The following is a 26,084-nucleotide window of genomic DNA, read 5'->3' as shown; positions in this document are numbered from 1 at the left end:
CTTCCATAGGGCTATCCTGTAGTCAATATCCTCCCCTTTATTTCACTAAGGAGCTTCAGCAAAGACTAACTGATGTCAAAAATAATATAGAGGAACTCTTTATTGAAAGGAGTCTTTCTAGAGGGATTCTTAGATCCCTTCCATTTCTAATATCTTATTCCTCAAATACCTATATTTCTGATAAGACATAACTCACTATTTTTAATGTTGTAGCATTACACTTAAAACATTAGCAGAGCTTACACTGACTTTCTCCACTGCTTTTCCTGTTAACTCTTAAAAAGAAAGGAGGATTGTGAATATACTGTGTATACAATCCTATGAAAAATTGTGCTCTATATATGTAATAAGAATTTAATGCATTCTGTTGTTATATATCAATAAAAAATAAATAAAAATAAAATAAAAAATAAAGGAGGATATAAGGGGCCTTATTGTAATGTTGGGGAGACAAATAAGAATCACCACATTTCATAGTTCTACAGTTAGCCATCATTCATCCTAAAAATCTTTAATGAGTTATCTTTGCTGTACTGTAATAGGTATAAAGGATAAAAGGCAACCAGGACAGAGGTTCTCACTTTATTGGAGCTGATAGTCTTTAATGTATAAATTATAAATTAATGAACTGAATCTGAACAACAGTTAGGTTTGTATGAAGATATTTTTTTATCTTAGTTCTTCTCAAAATTATCCAAGTATCTCTGATGACCAAGGGGAGTAAGTACCTTGTGTCCCTGGGGAGTCTAAAATAGCAGCTGAAAGGAGGTCTCCACATGCAAGAAATTTCTTTGACATCATGTGTCCTGATAATTCATCCAGATGTTATATTTTGCCCTTGCTATAAATCTGTTTCCATATACAAATAATGTTTTACTGTAACCACTCACTAAAATTGACACTCTGGTGGGCTTTGTGTACCACTAGAACTTATCTCTCTGGGGATACATCTATTCTAGTTTAATAAGTAAGTAATTATAGGAATATCTTATATTGAAATTTTCCTCCATGAGGAAAGATATTTTCAAGGAAACCATATGGATATTGGAATTTTATAAACCAAGGATAAATATCCATAGTCTTATGGGAGATTGTCCTTACTTTTGTTTCTTCTAATATTAATTTATCCTAAATATAGTTGTTGAGTAGCGTGAAATACTGAAAATTATGTAGGTTGGTGAAACGGGATATAAAAAAAATACTTGAAAGGGTAGAATTAATTATTTTTGACATTTGAGTATTATTTGAAGTGAAAGGAGGACAGAAATGTTATATACATGTATGCTAAGAAGATTCCCTGATTAGCACATGTAGTTCAGAAAAGATTTTATTACTGTTGATAATATTTATGTCATTGTTTAACTTAAAATGATGATTCTAAATAAAATACATGGTGCCAGGCATGGTGGCACACATCTGTAATCCTAGCAGCTCTGGAAGCTGAGGCAGGAAGATTGTGAGTTCAAAGCCAGTCTCATCAACTTAGCAAAGCTGTAAGCAACTCAGTGAGACCCTGCCTCTAATAAATGAAATTTAAAAAGAGGCTGGGGATGTGGCTTAGTAGTTAAACAGCCGTGGGTTCAATCCCCAGTACCAAAAAAAAAAACAAAAAACAACATACGTGGTAATCTTGCTTTTTATGCTTGATATTTCTTACTTTAGAGAAAATTTGGATACATAAAAATGTATATGTAATAATTGACTACGCATATAAATTGTTTGTTTGTTTGTTTAGGAGAGAAGCCATATGAATGCCCAAACTGCAAGAAACGTTTTTCCCATTCTGGTTCCTATAGCTCTCATATAAGCAGTAAGAAATGTATCAGCTTGATGCCTGTGAATGGGCGACCAAGAACAGGTCTCAAGACATCTCAGTGTTCCTCACCATCTCTTTCGGCATCACCAGGCAGTCCCACACGACCACAGATACGGCAAAAAATAGAGAATAAACCCCTTCAAGAACAACTTTCAGTAAACCAAATTAAAACTGAACCTGTGGATTATGAGTTCAAACCCATAGTGGTTGCTTCAGGAATCAACTGTTCAACCCCTTTACAAAATGGGGTTTTTAGTGGTGGTGGCCCATTACAGGCAACCAGTTCTCCTCAGGGTGTGGTGCAAGCTGTTGTTCTGCCAACAGTTGGTTTGGTATCTCCCATAAGTATCAATTTAAGTGATATTCAGAATGTACTTAAAGTGGCAGTAGATGGTAATGTAATAAGGCAAGTTTTGGAGAATAATCAAGCCAATCTTGCATCCAAAGAACAAGAAACAATCAATGCTTCATCTATACAACAAGGTGGCCATTCTGTTATTTCAGCCATCAGTCTTCCTTTGGTTGATCAAGATGGAACAACCAAAATTATCATCAACTACAGTCTTGAGCAGCCTAGCCAACTTCAAGTTGTTCCTCAAAATTTAAAAAAAGAAAATCCAGTCCCCACAAACAATTGCAAAAGCGAAAAGTTGCCAGAAGATCTTACTGTTAAATCTGAGAAAGATAAAAGCTTTGAAGGAGGAGTGAATGATAGCACTTGTCTTCTGTGTGATGATTGTCCAGGTGATCTTAATGCACTTCCAGAATTAAAGCACTATGACCTAAAGCAGCCGGCTCAGCCTCCACTCCCTGCCCCAGAAGCTGAGAAGCCTGAATCCTCTGTTTCATCAGGTACCGGAGATGGCAGTTTGTCTCCTAGTCAGCCACCTTTGAAGAACCTCCTGTCTCTCCTAAAAGCCTATTATGCTTTGAATGCACAACCAAGTGCAGAAGAGCTCTCAAAAATTGCTGATTCTGTAAACCTACCACTAGATGTAGTAAAAAAGTGGTTTGAAAAGATGCAAGCTGGACAGATTTCAGTGCAGTGTTCTGAACCATCTTCTCCTGAACCAGGCAAAGTAAATATCCTTGCAAAGAATGATGATCTGTCTCAGTCCACAAATGAAAATGAATCCCAGGACAGCACAAGTCTACACAGTCCTCCGAAGATGACTAATTCTCCAGTTTTAACAGTAGGATCAACTGTCAATGGTTCCAGAAGTAGTACACCATCCCCATCACCTCTAAACCTTTCCTCAGCCAGAAATACACAGGGTTACTCATACGCAGCAGAGGGCGCACAAGAAGAGCCACAAGTAGAACCTCTTGATCTTTCACTACCAAAGCAACAGGGAGAATTATTGGAAAGGTCAACTATCACTAGTGTTTACCAGAACAGTGTTTATTCTGTCCAAGAAGAACCCTTGAACTTGTCTTGTACAAAAAAGGAGCCACAAAAGGACAGTTGTGTTACAGACTCAGAACCAGTTGTAAATGTAATCCCACCAAGTGCCAACCCCATAAATATTGCTATACCTACAGTCACTGCCCAATTACCCACAATCGTGGCCATTGCTGACCAGAACAGTGTTCCATGCTTACGAGCACTAGCTGCCAATAAGCAAACTATTCTGATTCCCCAGGTGGCTTACACATACTCAGCTACAGTCAGCCCTGCAGTCCAGGAACCAGCCCTGAAAGTGGTCCAGCCAAGTGGAAATCAGGTAAAAAAAACAAACAAACAAAAAACTTCCTTAACCTGGTTGGCAAAATGTAGCTTGACTAATTTCAGTTAACTTTTTCTAATTAAAAAAAAAAATCTGTCACTGTAGAGTCAAGTTGTTTCTAAAGGAAAATAAGTCTACATTAAGTTTGCAGTAACTTTTGTGACAAGTCTTCAATTACTTACTAATCCAGGTTCTGGTATCAACTAACATTTGTGTTACTCTACTGTGAAAAATGACTTATATATCATAGCTAGAGACCTATTTGAAGTTAGAAACAAAGAGAAAAGAAAAATTAGAATGTTCATTAATTGAATTTCTGTTTTTGTATTTAAATTCTCAAAATTAGTATTAGTTTCTGCCTTGATTATGATTGTTAATAAATGAAAATATGTTCACACCAGACTTAGCCATCAGTTTTTATGTAATAACACCTCTGTTTATGAAAAGCTTTAATTAAACACAGAACTCATCTGATATGTTTACTGATCATTTTATAAGCCATGAATAAATAAATGTTCAGTCATAATTAATATATGACTGTGAATAAATAAGGCTGTGAATCTACATATGTATTTTCCTCTTTAATGTTCTTGAAAAGTTCATGATAGTTTTGGATAGAGCTCTGTTGTGTCTTATTGTGCAGGATTTTTCTGTGTAACTAACCTTAAGTCTCCTCCACCTTTTTTTTTCAATTATTGTTCGATTGAATCAAATACAATTTAATGCAGATACTTTCTATGAGTAGATGCCAACTGTAATAATTTCAACATCCTGCTTAAATGTATATTTGCTGCTTTTTTTCCCCTTAAATATTGACAGATTGAGTTTCCTGAAATTACAACTCTTAAAAAAAAATTCTACATGACCAGTGAATTCATCTAAATTTTTAGGTATAGAACATTTTGTACCCTTTTGAACAGAATAAAGAGGTGCTTTTAACATCTCATGTAATCATATGTCAAGATCAAATACTAATGAAAGTGGAGTTACCACAGCAACCATTGGCAGCTCACAAATGATACAGGCAAATGGCTGCACCTCTCCTGCCTCACAAAGCTATAAGCAATGTATAATACTTTTTTAACTTTTATGAAATTTGTGGATTTAGAGACAATAGAATGGAAGACTCTAGAAAAAGCACAAAGATCTTAGCCAAATTAATTCTTCAACGGGCTCCCTGAAGTATGATCGTATCATCTAGAAAAACTTCTGCTCAATATTATTTGCCTGAATATTTTTATGCTGCAGAAATTTAGATTCTTTTTGTCTAGCAAGTACTACTTTTAAAAAATATAAGCTCTATCCAGTTGTTCTGTCTTTCTTATTGGTTCTTTTTAGTTATACATAACAATAGGATTCATTTTGACATAATTATAAAAGCATGAAGTATAATTTATTCTTATTCAGTCCCCAGGACTTCCACTTTCCTTCCCCTCTTCTTTTGGATCTCCCCCTGTTCCTTTCATTCTACTAATATTGTGGATGTATATGATAGTGAGATTCACTGTAGTGTATTCATGTATGTATACATGAAAGTTAGGTCAGATTCATTCCACTGTCTTTCCCTATCCTATCCCATATCCCTTCCCTTCATTATCCTTTGTCTACTCTGCTGATCTTTCTTCTGTTCTTTTTTTTTAACCACCCCCCACCTTATTTTGAATTGGCTTCCACATATCAGAGAAAACTTTCAACTTTTGTTTTTTGGGGGGACTGGCTTATTTCACTTAGCATGATAGCCTCCAGTTCTATCCTTTTACTGGCAAATGCCATAAAGTCATTCTTCTTTGTTACTGAGTAATACTGCATTATGTATATATACCACATTTTCTTTATCCATTCATCTGTTGAAGGGTACCATAGCTTGGCTGTTATAAATTGTGTGCTATAAACATTGATAAGGTGGCTATGTCACTGTAGTATGCTGATTCTAATCCTTTGGATATATACTGAGGAGTGGGATAGTTGAGTCATATGGTGGTTCCATAGCTAGTTTTCTGAGGAATCTCAATTCTGTTTTCCATAGTGGTTAGATCAGTTTGTAGTCCTACCAATAATGCATGTACCTTTTCTTTACATCCTCGCCAACATTTTTTGTTTCTAGTATTTTTAATAATAGCCATTCTGACTAGAGTGAGATGAAATCTCAGTGTAGTTTTAATTTTCATTTCTCTAATTGCTAGAAATTTTGAACATTTTTTAATACAGTTGTTGACCATTTGTATTTCTTCTTTTGAGAAGTATCTGTTTTCTTGCTTCAAAAAAGTATAGAGCAAGCCTCTCTCTTCAAGGAGACCACAGAGGCTAGTTCAGAGATCTCTACAAGTTCTAGAGGGTAAAATTTAAAAGCCACTTTTTAAAAACCAAATCTTAATTTATGCTTAGTGAAACCCATAATTTAAAAACAGTAAAGGGAGCAGTTAGAAATTAATTATTAATTAGCAAACTCATAAGCTAAAACTATTTATCATAAAAGTAATGATTTACATGGAACCAAGTAAATATTGCCACCCATTTTACATTTTCTTTTTGGGGTCCTTTCTTTTCAGTACCAGTTGAGCATATGGGTTTTGCTGTGGTTTGGCTGTTTATCTCCAGCATCGCTTTTGTCTATATCAACCCCCATCCCCCACAGTCTAGCCCCCACCCTTGTGACCCATCTACAGTGGTGAGCAGTATGTTTGCTGTGGTCAGTTTGTTGAAAGTTTAAAGTAGTTTTTTAACCAGGCTTTGTTTATCTCTTGTTTGTCTTTTAATTTGAAATTTAATCTTACTTTTTACCCTCCCCCTTAGGATGAAAGGCAAGACACTAGCTCAGAAGGAGTATCCAATGTGGAGGATCAGAATGACTCTGATTCTACACCACCCAAAAAGAAAATGCGGAAGACAGAAAATGGAATGTATGCCTGTGACTTATGTGATAAGATATTTCAGAAGAGCAGCTCATTGTTGAGACATAAATATGAACACACAGGTAGGTTAGTGAACACAAAACATGCTGTCCTTTTTAAAAGTGCCTGTGATATGATATACACAATTATTTTGTCCACATCCACTTATGGCAAATGTATACTATATTAATATAAATACAGTAGCCATTAATAAAATTATGGGACCAGTGGGGGAAGTTACAGGGAAATGGAATCAGGGTTTATAGGAGAAAAAGATGCTTCATGAACGCACTCAGCATTGCTGTCTTAGAAAGTCATTGTTTCAGGTGTATCTTTTATTTTAGGATAACTTCTGTGAAATAGATTGGGCATGATGATTCTAAGATCCCTTCCAACTCTTAAATTCTATAATTCTTCGACAAAATACACTTCTTGGACTAATTTTGGGATTGGCAAACTATGATTCACAGGCCAAGTTGTGGGCTTCCACCCGTTTTCTATGTCCCGCTAAGAAATTTTTTATATCTTTTTTAATGATTGAAACAAATGAAAAGAAGAATAATATTTATGGCATGTGAAAATAATGTAAAAATCAAATTATAACATTCTTAAATATAATTATATTGGAACATAGCCATACCCATTTATTTACATGTTTTCTATGACCACTCTCCTGCATCTATAATGGTGGAATTGAATAGCTGAAAAAGTCCATTTGGGCAGCAAAGCCTAAAGTATTTACTGTGTAACTTTTGCAGAAAACTTTTACCAACTCCTGGCCCAGCCAGTTCCTCTTATTCAGTGGAGTTCTGGTAACTGCTGTTTAAAAACTGGTTCTCTGAAGGCTTAGGGAAGCCCTTGTGTGTAGTGCTTGCAGATTTCTGTGGCCTAAATATTCTCATCATGGCTTATTTCAAGTTTGAATCTGTTTTAAATCATGTTGCAGAATTCCTAATAATTTGCCAATAGACTCCTTCTAGCCAAATGTATCACTCCACTCTTCCTTTTTAGAACAGATTGCTGTATAAAGAACTGGATTTATCATGAGCTCTATAATCCCCTTCCTTCTCTGCCCTCTACCTGCCTTTTTGACTATAGTATCCATATTTTTTTTGAAAGTCAACATCCATTTATTATAAAAATTTACATTAAGCATAGAGGGATACATCCTTATCACAGTTACATCCATACACATCTGTTTCACATAAACTCTTTTGATTGTGTATTTTAAATATTTCGTGATTAAGAAATATTTGAATATTAAATGCATCCTGTGATTATAATTCATAGTCATATGAGGCAGTCTGCTGATGTGACTCATTCTCTCAGGAATAAATGTAAATGTACTGAGAAAAATAACCCCAAATTACCCTATATTTGTAAATTTTAGGATTTATTTTTTATTCTTTTTAGTTATATTATGACAATAAGATCCATTATAATATAATTATACAAGCATGGAAATATCTTATTCTAATTAGGATCCTGTCTTTGTGAGTGTACATGATGGTAGAATTCACTTAGGTTTTTTCATATATGCATATTGAAAAATTATGTTAGATCCATTCTACTGTCTCTTCTATTTCTATCTCCCATCCCTTCCCTCATTCCCCTTTGTCCAATCTACTGAACTTCTCTTTTTCCCCTCCCTCACTTCATTGTGGTTTAGATTCCATATTTATCTCTCATATTCTTATCAACTATGCTGATAAGTGAAAGATATCAAGTACTGTTTTCCCTTCTTTAGACTGTAGACTCAAAAGTACATGCAGTGACATTTGGGCAGTTCTTAGAGGTAAAAACTAGTATTACATAAGGGATACCTCTCTCACACAACAAGCCCCTTGTTAAACATTCCTCTAGTCGTTTTCAGTGAGACCTGAGGAAAATTAGAAAATCTTCTGCTTTGGACAAGAGTTAAATATTAGTATGTAACAAAATGAAAAGTATATTTGAGAAATATGCTATACCAAAAAATAAAAACAGATCATTTCTACATTTGTTAGTGTTATGGCTTGATAGCACTGAAGTTTGACTTTATCGGTCCTGATTATAATCCAGTTGTCAGTTTTTTTCATGTCTGGGCAATAGCATTTCTCAAGTTCATGCATTTTCAATAGGGGCAAAGTTGCCGTCAAGGGGCAAAAAAGGGTTAAATATTATATAATAATTTGTGGTTTTCTCAAGGACCTCAGTGTATCAACCGTGTTTGTATGTGTATGTATGGTATATGTATAAATATATACCAAAACTCATATATGAATTTTGGCATATATGAAAAGGATATATGAGGCATTAAAATTTAATTTGGACAAAGGTTGTGACAAGGAAAAAGAAGTTGAAAAGAGTCCTTAAGAAGGAAAGTGAAGAAAAACCAAGTTGAGAAATGCCTGTATCCCTCCTTGCCCTCACAGTGTTCATTGCCAAATATCGAATTAGAGCTTCACATTCCATGTTTTCACATCCCATGTTCACATATTTTTTATATATTATGGTCATGATGTGATGCTTGCATGTTTAGAGTTTAGTCTTATGTATTTCCTATTGACCTTCTCAGAGATGAGACTAAATTCTGACACTAAATGATGACACTAAATTTTCTTGTATGAATGATAAACCAGATTAACATTATACAGAAAAGACAGTTTGGGACCTGGCCGTTTTTAAAACGTGAAACTATAGCCCTCCCCTTCCCACAACCTAAAGTGCTCCCAACACTTACAAAAACTATTAATATCACCATTTGATTTCATAACTTTGTTCTTTCTTGCAGGTAAAAGACCTCATGAGTGTGGAATCTGTAAAAAGGCATTTAAACACAAACATCATTTGATTGAACACATGCGACTGCATTCTGGAGAAAAGCCCTATCAATGTGACAAGTGTGGAAAGCGCTTCTCACACTCGGGATCTTATTCTCAACACATGAATCACCGCTATTCATATTGCAAGAGAGAAGCAGAAGAACGAGATGGCGCAGAGCAGGAAGAGGCAGGGCCAGAGGTCCTGAGGAACGAGCACGCTGGTGCTCGGGCATCTCCCTCGCAGGTCGACTCAGATGAGAGAGAGAGTTTGACAAGGGAAGAGGATGAAGACAGTGAAAAAGAGGAAGAGGAGGAGGAGGATAAAGAGATGGAAGAATTACAGGAGGAAAAGGAATGTGAAAAACCCCAGGGAGATGAGGAAGAGGAGGAGGAGGAAGAAGAGGCAGAAGAAGAAGAGGAGGCAGAAGAAGCAGAGAATGAGGGAGAGGAAGCAAAAACTGAAGGCCCAGTGAAGGATGATGGAGCTGTGAGTCAAGCAAGCAACTTAGAACAGAAGGTCAGCGAGAACAGCGAGCAAGTATCTGAAGAGAAGACAAATGAAGCCTAATCGTTTTTCTAGAAGGAAAATAAATTCTAATTGGTAATGAAGTCTGTTCTATATTATCCATGCTTTTCATGGAAACACAGTAACCTGTATACTGTGATTCCTGTTCACTACTGTGTAAAGTAAAAACTAAAATCTAAAAAAAAAAAAAAAAAAAAAAAATACAAAATACAAAAAAAAAAACACTCAAAAAAAAAAAAAAAATCCGGGTGTGCCTGAACCTCAGACCTAGTAATTTTTCATGCAGTTTTCAAAGTTAGGAGCAAGTTTGTAACATGAAGCAGATTAGAAAACTTTAATGACTCAGAAAGCAAAGATTTAACAGGTTAAAGGAAACTGATTAATTAGATAAGCATCTGGCATTGTTTCATTTTTATCAGTATTATCACTCTTATGTTGGTTTATTCTTACGCTGTACAATTGGGAGAAATTTTATAATTTTTTATTGGTAAACATATGCTAAATCCGCTTCAGTATTTTATTATGTTTTTTAAAATGTGAGAACTTCTGCACTACAAAATTCCCTTCACAAAGAAGTATAATGCAGTTCCAAACCGTGCTAACTACCTTTTATAAGTTCAACGTGGAAGGTAGTAATTTCTAATATTTAGACGTCATAGTGGAGCATATTATCATTTAAAGTGTATTGTTAGCCTTAAGGAAGCAGCCGATAGAAGAACTGAAGTTTCTTACTCATGTGATTTAAAATGGAGTTCACAAGATTGTCGTTGAGTTCTGATTGCAGGGACTAACAGTGTTGATACTGGTAAGGACAGCAGTCGTCAGAATCAGTGTTCGTGATTGTGTTTGAGTACGTGGTAACAAATATGAAGGATATGATATGAAGCTTTGTATCTCCTCTGGCCTTAAGCAAGACCTGTGTGCTGTAAGTGCCATTTCTCAGTATTTTCAAGGCTCTGACCCGCCTTCATTCAGTGTGTGGCCTACAATAACTAGCATTTGTTGATTTGTTTGTTGTATCAAAATTCCCAAATAAAACTTAAAACCACTGACTCTGTCAGAGAAACTGAAACACTGGGACATTTCATCCTTTAACTCCTCAGTATTCATTTTGTGTTAATTGACTTTCAGAATTTCTCTACAGAAATTAAAGGGAAATTTTCTAATCTGCTTTTACCCATGTACTTCCATTTCAGACATGGACATGCCATTGTTATTTGGCTCATAACTATTTCCAAATGTTAGTTATTATGGACCCAGTTTATTAACAACATTAGCTGATTTTTACCTATCAGTATTATTTTTATTTCTTTTAGTTTATAGATCTGTGCAACATTTTTGTACTGTATGTCTTCAAACCTGGCAGTATTAATACCCTTCTTACTGACATATGTACTTTTAGTTTTAGAAAACTTTTATATTTATGTGTCTTATTTTTATATTTCTTTATTTATTACACAGTGTAGTGTATAATACTGTAGTTTGTATTAATACAATAATATATTTTAGTATGAAAATTTGGAAAGTTGATAAGATTTAAAGTAGAGATGCAATTGGTTCTCTTGCATTGAGATTTGATTTAACAGTGTTATGTTAACATTTATACTTGCCTTGGACTGTAGAACAGAATTTAAATGGGAATGTATTAGTTTTACAACTACAATCAAGTCATTTTACCTTTACCCAGTTTTTAATATAAAACTCTTAAATTTTGAAATTCACTGTGTGACTAATAGCATGATGCTCTGCAGTTTTATTAAGAGATTAGCCTAACCATAAATCTCTCATTTCCTTAGCAAGCCAAATTAGGATTACCTTATATAAACAGTGTTGGGAACAATGTTTAACATTTTGTGCCAATTTGTTCCTGTATTCATGTATGTAAGTTACCAACCTGACTCTTCATTTTTAAGTTCCTTGTTACACCATGGTCATTTTCTAGTTTTTTACCAAACTCCCCCATCTCACAATAAAAAGCATCAACAAGCCTGACCTGCTGTCATTCTTTTAATCATTGTCAAGGTTTTCTTTGGGAAATGAGGTTTTCTGTTGTTATCCTGTACTTGATTCATCCTGAGCTCACTTTGGTAACGCTAAATGTTTTAGACACTCACCACTAAATCATGGATTTTCTTGTGACTGAATGTTTTGGGATAGGTCAGATTGGACAGCTGAAGTCCTCCTGTGCAGAGGTTGCTCCTCCTTACTGAAACCGTTGCCCCATCCCTACTCCAGATCCCATGGCTTCTTCTCCTTGGTTCACTCCAGGGCACTGGGTTTAGATGCCTCTGTTCTGTACTCCTGCAGCTCCTGTCCCTTTCTCAACTGTAGCTCCTATTTATATTCCTTCCCCACTGGGAACAGGGACCATTTCTGCCATAGTCAATTCTCACAGGCCCACGCCCAGCAAAATGCCTAGCAGTAGTTGGTACAACAAATATTTGTTGAATGAAAATATAATTTGCATGTTTACAGAGCTCAGCTATGCTTTCAGTATTTGTTTTGCCTCTAATCCCAGAATATATATGTTAAATGATTCCAGTAATTTAATGACTTTCTTATTGAGATCTTATTAAACCCTGGGCATAACAGACAAAATAAACTATTTCTTCTTTTTCTGTTGCCTTACTGTTATGATTTATTCAGTTTATCTCAAGGTGTCTTCCTGATGCTTAACTTCATGGTACGGAGCACAGGCCCTGAAGGCTTGTGGATACTACCACTTCCAGTAGGAGTAGTTAGGATCCACTTCCCATACTAGGGCCCCACATTCCTAGATTCTCATTACCATGTTGCCTGATTTCCTCTCTCACTAAGAACAGCTCTCCACAATAAGCAAATTCACTTGATATAAATAGGAAATAAAATAAAAAATCCTTACAAGGCATCTATCTAGTAATCACTGTGATGTAAACCTCAAAGAGGCAGTAATTGATCCTTATGGATAGGTGGCTAATAAAGGAATTTAGAAATTATCAAATGTTCTTAAAAAAGTAAAATAGGTATGTATCTTTCCCAGTATTCTCTAAAATCATGTAATGACAGCAATATTAATATTAGTCATGTTATTTATTTGTGCCATGAACAGGTGTTTTGCTACAAATATCAAAAATTTTCAGGTTGCGGCTGTAACTCAATGGAAGAGTACTTGCCTAGTATGCATGAAGCCCTGGGTTCATTCCCCAGCACCCCTAATTTTTTTCAGAAAACCTCAGATACATGAATAAAAGCTGTGTGTTGGTGAACACATACATAATAAGTTACAGAAAAAGGATTTAAACACAGATCTGTCTGACTCCAAAATCCATCCTCAAGTAGCCTGTATCACATTTCATGTCAGAACAGTTTATATTATCTGCATTTAATTTCAGGCTTACTCTTAAAGAATATGAATAGAAAATACTCATAAAATCAATATACATTTCACATCATGGTAGAAAACATAGGGGTGATGGTTATGAGATTTTTCAAATTGGTGTGCAAGGTTTAAAAAAACAGCTTTAAAAAGAGTACTACTGAAGTGTAATGATTAAATTGATATAGAAATTAATTTTAGAATGCATTTCACCTCTTAAAATAAATGAATGTTAATATATAAATTTTGTGACAAAAAAAAAAAACACGGAAATTCCTCTGCTCTAGTAAACAAAAATATATTCTATTTAACAGCAGCCAGAATATACTTAGGGCTGTATAATATAATAGGGCTGTAATACAACACTCAAAATTTAAAAGATAACAAGTATTTCCTTTTGACAACAACAAAAAAAAACTAGAAAAAACATCTGGAAAATTACATAAATTATTGAAAATCAACAGCATTAAGTACTCCATGGATGTTAATAAAAAGAGCTTCTAAAATATGAACTGAATGGTAATGTCATATATTGAAACTTGTAGTATGCAACCAAAGCAGTGCATATAAGAAAATTTATATAACTCATGTTAGAAAGAAACAAAGGACTTGATCATCTTAAGCTTATATGTTGAAAAACTAGAAAGAAGAACAAAATTAAAACTCAAAACCAGCAGCAGGAAGGCAATATTAAGGAGGAGAAAAATTAATGGTATAGAAAATGGAATAAAATCGGAATCTTTGAAAAGATTACCAAAACTGATGAACCTCTCGCCAGATAGACCAAGAGGAAAGGAGGTGATGTCTTCATGGATCCTACAGAGTAAGAGGACAACAAGGAAGCAAAAACTTCATGCCAATAAATGTTGACAGTTTAGATGAAAATGACACTTCTTGAAAGACCCAAACTACCAGAATGAAATAGATAATATGAATCAAAAAATAAATAAATTTCAACTTAGGAATCTTCCCATAAAGAAAATACCCAGCCCAAAATGCCTCCACTACTAAACATTTAAGATGTACGTTGCACCGATTCTACACAAACTCACCAAGAAGGTAGAGGAAAAAACGTTGTCTACCTTCGTGAATGAAGCTGATAACAAAAGGTGACAGTTCAAGAGACAAAACAAAACTAACAAAAATATCCCTCATGACCATGGATGAAAACATCTTTGTTTTAACAAAGTATTAAGATATTAACTTGATAGGCTTATCAAAAGGAGAATCATGATCAAGTGATCCAGGATTACAAGACTGACTGAGCATTCAAATATCAATTAGTGTAGCTAGATGTGGTGTGCACCCCTGTAATCCCAATAATTTGGGAGGCTGAGGCAGAAGGATTGGAAATTAGAGGTCAGCCTCAGCAATTTAGCCAGACCCTGTCTCAAAAAGGGCTAGGATTTTGCTCAGTGGTAGAATGCCCCTGAGTTCAATCCCAAGTACTGGAAATAAAAAGTCTAATTTGCAGAGTAAAATGGTGGAAAAAAGTATCTCAATAGCTCAATAAATGTAAAAATAAGTATTCAGAAAAAAAATCAGTATCAAGTCACAAAATGATCAGTTGTCTGGGAATGTCAACCTGTTCAACAGCCTTTACAGAAATTCAACCACTAGCATCATACAGAGTGAAAGGTTAAGCACTTCTTAAAATTAGGAACAAAGCAAGAATGTCTGCTCTCACTTTTACTAAACACTGCTTAAGATCTTACCCAATGCAATATGACAAAAATAAATGAAAGGTATACAGATTACAGGGTGAAGGGTGGAAACTGAAATTGTATTTGCAGACGGAATGGTTGTCTACAAAATTGTGCTCTATATGTGTAGTAAGAATTGTAATGCATTCCGCTGTTGTATATAAATTTTAAAAATTAACTAGAAAAAAGAAAATAAGGACTCCCTGGGTGGGGAGGTAGAGCAATTAGAAAAGATGACCGTAGAGTTGCAGGATACGAGGACATGCAAAAAGCAATTGTACTCTTACTAAATAGTACTAACAAAAGTGGAAGTTTACACTTAAACAGTACCATTAAAAGTGTGAAACTCATAGGGATAATTTAACTACAGTCAAAACCTGTGCACTAGAAACTACAAAATATTGTTGAAAGAAATTAAAATGCAAAGAAAATGAAGAAATATTCCGTGGACCAGAAAACTAAATATCATTAAGATATATTCTCCCCCAAATTTATCTACTGACTCAATACAATTCCAGTCAAAATCTGAAGCCAAATATTTGTAGAAACCGATAGGCTGATTCTGCATTTATGTGGGAATCAAAGGACTTCAAGTAGACAAAACAATTTTGAAAAAAAATAAATGTGGAGGATTTACACTACTGGTTTATAGTGTTATTTTTATAAAGCTTCAGTAGTTAAACAGCGTTGAATTGAGCTTGAGAACAGATCAAAAAAACAATTAAAAGAGTTAAGACCCACACACACAGCCTCAGTTGCGTTTGCCAGAGGTTCCATGATGATGTGATGATGAAGTGATTGTCCCAAAGTGGTACTGATAGTAGAAATTCAGGAAAACGAATGTGATCTTCATACCACATACAAATTTGATTCAAAATGGGTTATATGTTTAAATATAAGAGCTAAGTTTATACAACTTCAAAAAGAAAATGAGTTATTTGTGATTTTAGGTTAGGCAACGATTTCCAGATAAAAAGCATGAATTGCAGAATGAAAGAATTGATGCATTGGACTTTATCAAAATTTAACCTTCTTCTCTTCAAAAGATCTTGCTAAGAAAATAAAATCTCAAAATGGGAAAAAATATTTACAAAACACACATATATCAAAGAGAGGTTAAAATATAGGTACACACACACACACACACACACACACACACAAAACTATATATAAATGTTCAGAGAAACCTAATAGCCAAAAGAGTGGAAAAAGCCTAATGTCCAATCAAATGATGAATAAACAAAATGTGGTAAATATATAATATAGAATAATATTCAGCATTAAAAATAATGAAATGCTAATATAAGGTATGACATAATGAACCTTGAAACAATTATGCTAAGTGAAAGAAATCAGTCACCAGACTATATATTTTGATTCCATTTATATAAAATGTCCAAAATATGCAAATTTCTATAGAAATGAAAGATTCTGGTTGCCTACGACAGGCAGCAAGGGAGAGAATGGAGAATAACTGCCAATAGGTATGTTTCTTTTAAGGGTATGAAAATGTTATAGATTATGGTGATAGTTGAACAACTCTGAATATACTAATTCATGTAATTATGCATTTTAAATGGGTAGTATGTGTGAACTGTATCTCAATAAAGCTCTTAAAATATGTGTTTATACATGTTGAATATATACAGAATATTATAAGGATGTTTACAACCCAAGGCCATTTTTAGAATCAAAAGAATTTTAAAGACACTTCACCAAGTAAAGTATGTGGATAGATATAAACAAATGAAAAGATCAACATCCTTATGGAAAGAGAAAGGAAAACCACAATGTGCTGTCACTACATGTTGAATAGAGTAGCTGAAATTTAAAACTCTTAGTAATTGCAATTTTTGGCCAGGAGATAAAGCAACTGGGACTTTTCTGCACATTGTTGGTAGGAAATTTCAAATGGCACAACCACTTCAGGAAAAATAGTTTGTCAGTTTGTTATAAAGTCAAACACATACTTAACACACAACCCAGAAATCCTACTCCTTGAGATTTACCCAAATAAATAAAAACATGAAAACATGTCCATTGAATAATTGTATTAAGATGTTCATAGCACTTTTACTCAGAATAGCCAGTCTGGAGCTAACCAAAATGTCTATCTACCAGTGAAGGAATAAACACATCACATCATATCTATATAATAGGATATGGTTTAGCAATAAATGAATGATGTAAATGAACATAAAAGCAGATAGGCTAAGTGTAACATGATGTTATAGTCACTATGCTGATATAAAAATTTTCTAAAGCTAACTGGTTGGGTTTTAAAGTATAAGTTTTATTATATGTAAATTGTAACTCAATAAATCTGATCTTTAAAGAGGAGAAAGTATTAAGACTATCAGAAAGTGAATTCAGTCAGTGAGGCTATAAAAATACAGAAGCTCCTCTGCTCAAGCAAAACTACAAATGTTCTTAGGCCAAAAAAAAAATCTCATTTTATTAGTTTGAAAGGAAATAGATGAATTATCCTAAAGTTTATCCTTAATAAAACATTTCAATTTAGAAGTGTCGTATCAATAGGACGGTAATCCCATACGATGAATTATCTCACTTAGTGTGCATTTCACAGTTTACCTTTGAAATTATCATTGCTGAAAGCTAAGCATTTTAAGGTAAACTAAAATAGAAGTATTTAATGTAGTATTTAAACTATAGAAATGGTTATACTTTATCAGAATAATAGAGGTGTATAATTTATAATTTGGGAGACAGATTATCCTTTTCATGTCAACTTCACATAACCTTAATGAATTAAAAAACAGACTAAAAGCATCAACTTTACCTTCTAAACATGAAATGGGCACTGGCTTCATGTTCTATTTGGGTTTTATTGGCATTGTTTTGAACAAACACTGAACAATAATTCAATATTTCTGTTATTGGATTGGGTTTGTTTTTCTTTCAGCCTTAGAATAGTAGAAGAGGGAAGTGGTATGGTCAAAACAGGCATGTTTGGGGCTGGGGTTGTGGCTCAGTGGTAGAGCACTCACCTAGCATGTGCAAGGACCTGGGTTCAATCCTCAGCACCACATAAAAATAAGCAAATAAATTAAATAAAGGTATTGTGTCCAACTACAGCTAAAAAAATTAATATTAAAAAAAAACAGGCATGTTCAAGGCTAACTGCAAATCAGAATTTTTCCAATCATCTGGATCTCCAGAAAATGCTGTGTTCTATTGCTGAAACCTAGACCATTTTTGGCTGTTTTTCATCTCTGTTCTGGAGAATGACCAGAGAGCTCAGTCACCTCTGGAGCTAGTCCAGATTTGGCCTCCTTGAGGGAAAGGACTGTCAAACTTTTGAAAAAAAAACCATGGAAGCTCATGTGTGGAGCTGTTCTGATGGAAGAGAAGGCAAGGCTGCGGAAGTCCATCCCGGCAGCTCCTGCAGAGCCACCACAGCCCAGGGTCAGGTTCCAGATGCCAACTTCTAGAGCAAACACTTGGGAGTGCATGAGTTCATGGTTCCTGAAGCCTTTTTATACCTGCCCCAGACTGACCCCAACCTGAGCCCACCTCCCAAGGTCTGAACACCCAGACTACTGACATGTCTCTGATGCTATCGTATAGATCCAAAATGTCATGGCTTTGTCCCCAAGGCAGCAGGGTTTAGAAGTGGGTCCTCTGGAAGATGATTAGATATGAGGACTTTGACCTCATCCGTGGATTAATCCATTGATGAATTCATGATTTAATGGACTATTGGGAAGTGGTGGAAACTTAGGAGGTGGGCCCTCATTGGAGGGAGTGGATCCTTGAAGGCTACATTGTGTCTCCAGACCCTTCCTTTCACGCTCTGTCTCTGCTTTTGCTTTGTCTCCATTGTGCAGTGAGCAGCCTTACTCCATCACATGCCTTCCCTATTCAGCCCTGCCTGAGGCCCAAAGAAAGGCACCAAGCGACAATAGACTGAAACTTTTAAAAACATGAGCCAAAATAAACCTTTCCTTCTTTAAGTTTTTTTTTTTTTTTCGATATTTTGTCAACAGTGACAGAAAACTGACTTACACATCTAGAAATGCAGTATTCTCTTGATACTCAGCTGTTTGTGTGCTCGCAAGACAACAAGGTTTTAGAAATGTTTAGAATATCCCACCTCAGTTACTTTGTATTTTCAGGATGATAGAATATGACTCATGTTTAATATTATAACTTGAAAAAGTTATTGTTTTCTAGTTCCTCCAAATGAGAAAAAACTACAAAAAATTCAGTTCAAAATGTTCAAAAATCATCAGAAATTCTATGTATCATGCACAAAAATTTCATCTGATGAGCATGAATCTCAGTGAAAATAAATGATAGATATGTGCTGATATTAATTGGTATAGCATTTGGTCAGTAATTGTATTTTTCATTGACTTAAATGAGGGGGGAAATACTTGCTCACATCTACTTCTTAGAGATATACTAAAAGACACAGTGCGTGCTCTATGAAACTATGCCATACACTTGGGAAAGAAGTTGATCTAGAACTATGAGCCCTGGTGTGTGTGCATGTGTGGCCACTGCTAGGTTTGGATATAGTTTGAGCTCCCCCAGGGCTTTGTGTGTGGAAATTTACTCTCTGTTGTGAGTTGGAAAGTGAATCTGGCTATCGTGGTTTGAGGTGGGGCCATTGGGAGATGATTATGATTAGATAAGTTCATTTTGGTGGAATCTCTATGGTTGAATCCTGGTGGCTTTGAAAGAAGAGTGAGAGAGACCAGACAGACACACACATACACAGATGCTCCCTGTCTCCTGCTAGGCAATGCCCTCTTCCACCTCAATCTCTGCCAGCAGCAAGTCCATCACCAGATGTAGCACCTTCAGAGTCATGAGACGAAATAAACCTCTTTTCTTTATAACTCGTCCAGTCTGCTTCTTGTTTTCCCATTTATCTGTTGATGAATTTTGAGTTGTTTCCATATTTTGGTTCTTGTAAATAATGTGATTGTAAGCATTGGTGTGTAAATATCTCTTTCAGTCCTTGCTTTCAATTCTTTGGGGCATATATCAATAAGTGGAATTGCTAGGTTATGTGATAATTACATCTGCAGTTTTTTTTTTAAGAACTGCTGACTGTCTTCCACAGTGGTTGAACCATTTTACATACCCTCCAGCAGTGCTCAAGAATTCCAGTTTATCCACATCCTCATAAACACCTGATATTTTTCTGTTATGTTTTGAATTTTGATAATAATAATTTGGTATGAAGTGATATCTCACTTTAAGTTTTCTTTGCACTTCCCTGATTACTAGTGAGGTTATAAAGTCTTTTGTGTTGCTTATTGGCTATTTGTATATCTTCTTTGGAGAAATTTCTGTTTGGGGCTTTTGCCCATTTTTGAGCTGCGCTCTTTGGATTCTTTTCTGTTGTTCAGTTACAGAAGTTTTACATGTTCTGAGTATCACTCCCTTTTATGATTTATAAATATTTTCTCTCCATTCTTTTGGTAATTTTTTGATGCACAAAATTTTTAATTTTGATAAAGTCCAATTTATTTTGTCTTTTGTTTAATATTCATTTGCTATCATATCCAATAAATCATTGCCACATGCAATCTCATGTAGTTTTTCACCAGTTTTCTTCTAAATGTTTTATAGTTTTAGCTCTTACATGTAGGTCTTTTGTCCAATGGAGAAAATTTTTATATATGATGTAAGGTTAGTGTCCACCTTTATTCTTTTGCATACAGATATCCATTTTTCCCAGTATATGGGTTGAAAATACATTGAATAGTCTCAACATCCTTATCAAAAATCCAATGACCATTATACAAGGGTTTCTAAGCTCTATGTTTGTTTTCAAACCCATTCTTGCTCCAAAAATAAGAGAAAGGAGATATAAAAGATCTAAAGTAGGTGGTCTTTGTCTTTTACTAAACATTGGATCAAGATGAGTCAAAAAATATTTAAAGTAAGAAAAAATTATTGTCCTCTTGGACTGCTGTTTTGGAGGGTTGGTGACTAGGCACTATTGTATTGTGACTGACAGATTTTATAATTCTAATCTCCTTGTATTGTACAAGGGTTGGCAGAAAGGAGCTGATACCTTTATTAAAAGAAGAACTAGTGGTTGTGAATTGTTTGTTTTGTTTTAATCCTAGCAGAATGCTGAAATAATCCTACTTACATATTGCTTCTTACTGGATACAGGCTCATTATTACTTCAGGCAGTTCTAACATATTACTAGTTCTCTCCCACAATGAAGATGCTTTGAGATATATTTTCTGTTGATATTAATCAGTTAACGATGCCTTATTATCTCATCTGGACTCACCTAAGTTAATGATCTTAAGCTATGTGATTTCTGTTAGCAGGGTTATCCCTTCATTTCTGTGTTCATTTAGTAGTGATGTGCAATTTCTGTTTCCTTCACCAGCCCTTCTTCTCTGCCTGATCTCAAAATGTTGGAATACCCTCAATGTGATGCCCGCTTCAGATTCCCTAGTTAATTCACCACCTATTATTGTTCAAAACATGTATCTCTATCCCCTGAACTCTAGGCTCACATTTCCAATGAGTCCACAAAGATATTTCAAATTTAACCAACTCCAAATCAACTTTTGTTTTCCCACCCTTTCCCCAACCTGTTTCTCCACCAACCATCTCCATTTCAATAAAAACCAGTGCAGTTCACCCAGGGATTCATGCCAAACCCTAGGAGTAGGGAGCAGGACAGAGGGACCCTCTTCCTCGTAGAATAGCTGCAAGATACTTTAATCTCTCAACAGCCTTCCTTTTGGAGAAGGAAATAGTAGTTTTTTATTTTCCTGGTTGTCACGGGATCCATTATTTTAGTTACAGACACAAACATTAAATAAAGTAAAAATCGAAACTCACCAGAAAGTAGTCCCATCATTTAACTTTCTAAGTATTTGTTGAAAGTGGTTAAAAGGGGGGTCAAACTGCCAAGTTCACATCCAGCTCCAATAATGATACTGAACAAGTTGGCTAACGTTTCAGTACCTGTTTCCTATCTGATCGGATATTAACAGCACCCATTTTGAAGGATTTTTGTGAGGATTAAGTGAGTTCAGACACTGAAAGCTCTTAGACCAATGTTGGGCACATTGTTATTGTAAACTATTAACTGTTGTCACCCATCATGAGGTAGGTATTGTAACAGATACAGCACACATAAAATGCATTATATCTATGCAGTTTATGTGTATTATATGTATGCATAAATATGTCGGAGACGGTCATATACCCAAAGAAGAACAAGGCAGAGAAGCATGAGAACCTGCACCCCCATTCTTGTCTGTGCTTCTCTATCATTTCCATGTTTCCATTTACACAACCAAATCTCTTTGTTACATCTCATCCTGTAATTCACATAATAATTATATATATAACATATATATATAGAGAGAAAATATATATAATTATTGGATTGTATATACATATATATGTTCATCTATTTCCTCTGATTTCTTCTAATCAGATAATCTAAGTTTAAATCTGGACATGTTAGGAAGCACATGCCAGAGTTTCATTTGTTATATGTACCTACTATGTGCCCTTGTGAGGATTAAAGGAGAAAATGTGTGCAAATGTTTTGAGAATATGCTTCCCATAGTTCAGTATCCTTTCCTGTCTTTTTTCCACACACTGATTAATTTTCCTCAAGGACAACTCTGATTACACCTCTACATTCATGTTTGAAGTCTAGGTAGAATCCAAACTCCTCAGCATTTACACCTTATTTCCACTAATATCCATAACTAATATTTAGTAGGTACTAACTTTTGTCAGATGCTGGGCTAAATGTATTATAAACTCTTTCATCCTTTCAACAATACTTTGGGGTAAGTCTCTGGTATAATGAGAAAATATATAATAGGTTTTCTCACAAATGTCCCCCCTTGGAAATTTCCTGAGTGACAGGAGTGTCTTGCATTATTTGTAATGATCTCTTTTTAACCATATCTGAATTTATGCTGACAAGGTGACTTAGATGGTCCCTTAGATATTTCAAGGGAGGGGCTGGCTATGCCGGGAAGACCATGCACATGATTAGAAGATTGAACATTAACCCCAACTCCTTACCCCTACAGGGTGGAGTGGGTCTGGAGATTGAATTTGATAACCAATTGCTAATGATACAATCAATTATGTCTATGTAATAAAGGCTTGATAAAAACACTCAAACGAAGCTTGGGAGAATTCCGGATGAGGGAACACGTTTTTGTGCTGGGAGGGTGGTGTGCTGGCTCACAGCTCTGCTTCACTCCCCATTCCTTGCCGCGTGCGCCTCTTCCATTGGCTGTTCCTGAGTTGCTTCCTTTTTAATAAACTGGTTGTTGTGAGTAAAGTACTTTCTGGATTTGTTCTGTCAAATTACCAAACCTGAGGGGCTTGTGGGAAACCTCAAATTTATGGTCAGCGTTGAAGAAGCAGAGGTAGCCTGAGGAGCCCCTGTTTCTTCTGATGTCTTAAGAAAGCAGTCTTGGGGACCAAGACCTTACCTTGTTGGGTCTGTGCTAACTCAGGGTTGATACTGTCAGAATTGAATTGAATTATAGGCTACAGAGAGCTGAATGTGTTTGGAAAGACACGATTATCCCACAACTATTCCCAGTTTAAAGACAGGAAACTCACGCAGAGAGTAAGTGACTTACTCACATTAAGGGGCAGCTTCCACTTTAGCTCTGACTGCCTGACTCCAGAATCCCCATCTACAACATTCACACAGCTGCCCCGTGTCTGAGGCTCCAGTCATGTTGGCATTCTGTGGACAACCCCATAAAATTCCTGCCTCCACGTTTCTGTTCATGCCGTTCCTCTTCCCCAGAACACTTTTTTCTTTCGTCTCCATGTTCTAATGGTACATCAAGGTCAAGCACCAAACTTGACCAACTGCTTAGCCAGCATGACCAATCCCATCTGCAGCCACAGAAGAATGCAGCTCATGAACCTGCGACAACAGGGATGGTACTGACCTCCAGACCCAAGGCCTTCCTCTGGATTGAGGTCATGTTATCTCCTAACTACTCCTTTTTGGACAGGAAACAGTAAAGCAGGCTCACTCCTGGGACACTCCAGATGATGCTGACATTGACTTTGACTCAGGGACTTCCATTGGCCTTGTCAAATCTTCCTTGGGCCGCACAGTTTGGCACAATCCTCTGTCCACTTTCCTTCACTAAGGGTTACACATGCAGGGTAGCTTGATGGCTGTCCGGACTGTCTGAGCTTCCTCTCAATTTTCTCAGAACTGATATCTCCTAATAGAATCCAGGAACATTTACTTGGGATTTACTTCCTGAAGAAGCCATATGAACACACTCTTCTGAGTTAAAATACTGTTTTCCCTCTCTGGAGCCTGCTGAGCACCTCTCATAATATGGAATGTAGTCTACCTTGAACTTCTATTGCAGTATTATTTCCTCTGCTAGATTTTAAGATCCTCTTAAGGCTGTGAGACTGAGTCAGTTTTTTTATTTTTGTATACATCTTATTGATAGTCAATAAATATTTGGAAGCTAAGTAGATAAATAAATAAAGATATGAGAGAATAGAATACAGTGTAACAGGGAAACATGTCTCAACCTGTGCTCTCTGGGATGTTAATGGGTGTTATTTGGGAGGGGGAAAGGATTCCATGGTCAAATAAGTTTGGGAACTGCTGAGCTAATCAAACCTTAACAGGGTTCCTTACTGTAAGATTGCTCAGGACATTCAAGGTGAAATATTGTTTTATGACACCCCAGGAAGCAGTCACTCTAGGATCATCTGGGGTTCTGAGGAACCCGATTTGGGTTAACTTAATTAGGAAGATCAAGTACAGCCCACAGAGGTATGGCACATCTGAACCGAGTCTCAGCTGGACAGATTTCAGTAGATCAAGTTTGGAGAAAGAAAAAGAAGGGCTTTCCAGGCAGCATTTCATAAACCACAGAGGCAGAAAGTACGGAGCGCCCCCAGGAATGAATACAAGGACCATTGACTCATAAGGTTTCTGTATGAGCCTATGGGTGGTAAGACCTAGAAGGAAGGTCATGGAGGTCTGTAACTCAGATGACCACATTGTACTTCATCATGTCACTTGGGGGTGTCTACTCTAGGAAATGATGGAATAAATTGTGACAAAGGGAATCACTAGTTGTAATTAGAAAGACATACCGTGTGTGTGATGCTTTGCCAAGAATAATTCCATGGGCTGCAAAACCAAATGAAGCAACCTCCAGTTTTATATCCAAGGCGATTTATTTATCACATTACTAAACCCATAGTTGTAATAAGATTTCTGGCCTGTTTAATAGGCATCTGCAATAAGTGTCATGCAAAGAATGCGTTTAAACCATGTAAGGATGAACAAATCAGTTCACATCCATCTCTTTGGAACAGAAATGGTAAATGGCATTGCTTTAATTTATTGGCTCTTTTTTGGCTCAGATTTGTAACCTACTTTCATACCATTGGAGCGGCAAAAGTTTGTGACCTTTAAACAGGCTTAATGTTTACTCACTTCCAGAGACATTTAGTGCTTGTGGGCATTACCTTTCAACCAAAAGCCAGTGTAAGGCACTGTGCAGACACAGTGCCAGGGCACACCCTGTCCTTCCTGGGAAGATCAAGGTGTCACAGCAGCAGACACAGCTGCTGACCCTGTGCTCTCAAGGAAGCCAGACTGTTGAAGGTTTGGAAATTTCCCAACCAACGCCTTTTCATTCACGTTACATGAAGAGCGAACACTATTTTAAAAGTTGATAATATATTCATTTTCAATTTTAAAGGGTAGGAAAGTTGAACAAATTTTACTCTAGATCTCATGTTCCCTTGTATTATCTGATGTCAAAGAGTCGTGTTAAATTTAAACAATTTTAAATCATAAACTTCAATAGTTTAGGTTTAAGTGATTTCAAATCCATGTAGGAACCATTTCAAACTGTTCCCAAGCCAACATTGGTTATGGCACTGGTATTCAGTTACAGAGGAGTGTTTTCTGAGGGTTTCTTCAGTTATTAAAATTTTTTGGCAATTATTCTTCTTAGGATGCAAATAAAATTTATATCTTTCAATTTTTGTTGTTGTTCCAACTTTGAGTCATTTCTCTTTTAGTCTATAACCTAGAGGGTTTGTCAGCACTTTCCTGTGTGCACATATGGCCAACCTCACTCTGTTGGACTATCAAAGAGAAACCTTGACTACAGATGTGTTCATTTATGCTTTCTCTTCTCTCAATCATACTGGCTCCCTGCCCCAGGATCTTTGTTCATGCCATTCCTCTATGAACACTGTCCCTTCTCCTTCTC

General features: G+C 35.9%; 1 protein-coding gene across 4 annotated transcripts in view; it reads left to right on the top strand.

Annotated features, from left to right (window-relative positions):
• The window catches only part of Zeb1 (zinc finger E-box binding homeobox 1), a 166,269-nt gene extending 154,513 nt beyond the window's left edge, over positions 1-11,756 (top strand). For all 4 annotated transcript variants that reach the window (XM_076832059.1, XM_076832058.1, XM_076832057.1 and 1 more), the window contains 3 exons: positions 1,736-3,540; positions 6,337-6,517; positions 9,208-11,756. In XM_076832059.1, coding sequence (XP_076688174.1) covers positions 1,736-3,540; positions 6,337-6,517; positions 9,208-9,806 — 2,585 coding nt within the window. In that variant the 3' untranslated portion in view covers positions 9,807-11,756. The remainder of the gene's footprint in view (positions 1-1,735; positions 3,541-6,336; positions 6,518-9,207) is intronic.
• The last annotated feature ends 14,328 nt before the right edge of the window (positions 11,757-26,084 follow it).

Source organism: Callospermophilus lateralis, chromosome 13 (assembly GCF_048772815.1).
Source record: "Callospermophilus lateralis isolate mCalLat2 chromosome 13, mCalLat2.hap1, whole genome shotgun sequence".
NCBI lineage: Eukaryota > Metazoa > Chordata > Mammalia > Rodentia > Sciuridae > Callospermophilus > Callospermophilus lateralis.
The sequence above is the reverse complement of the archived record's forward strand: the minus strand, read 5'-3'. Positions and strand labels throughout refer to the sequence as shown.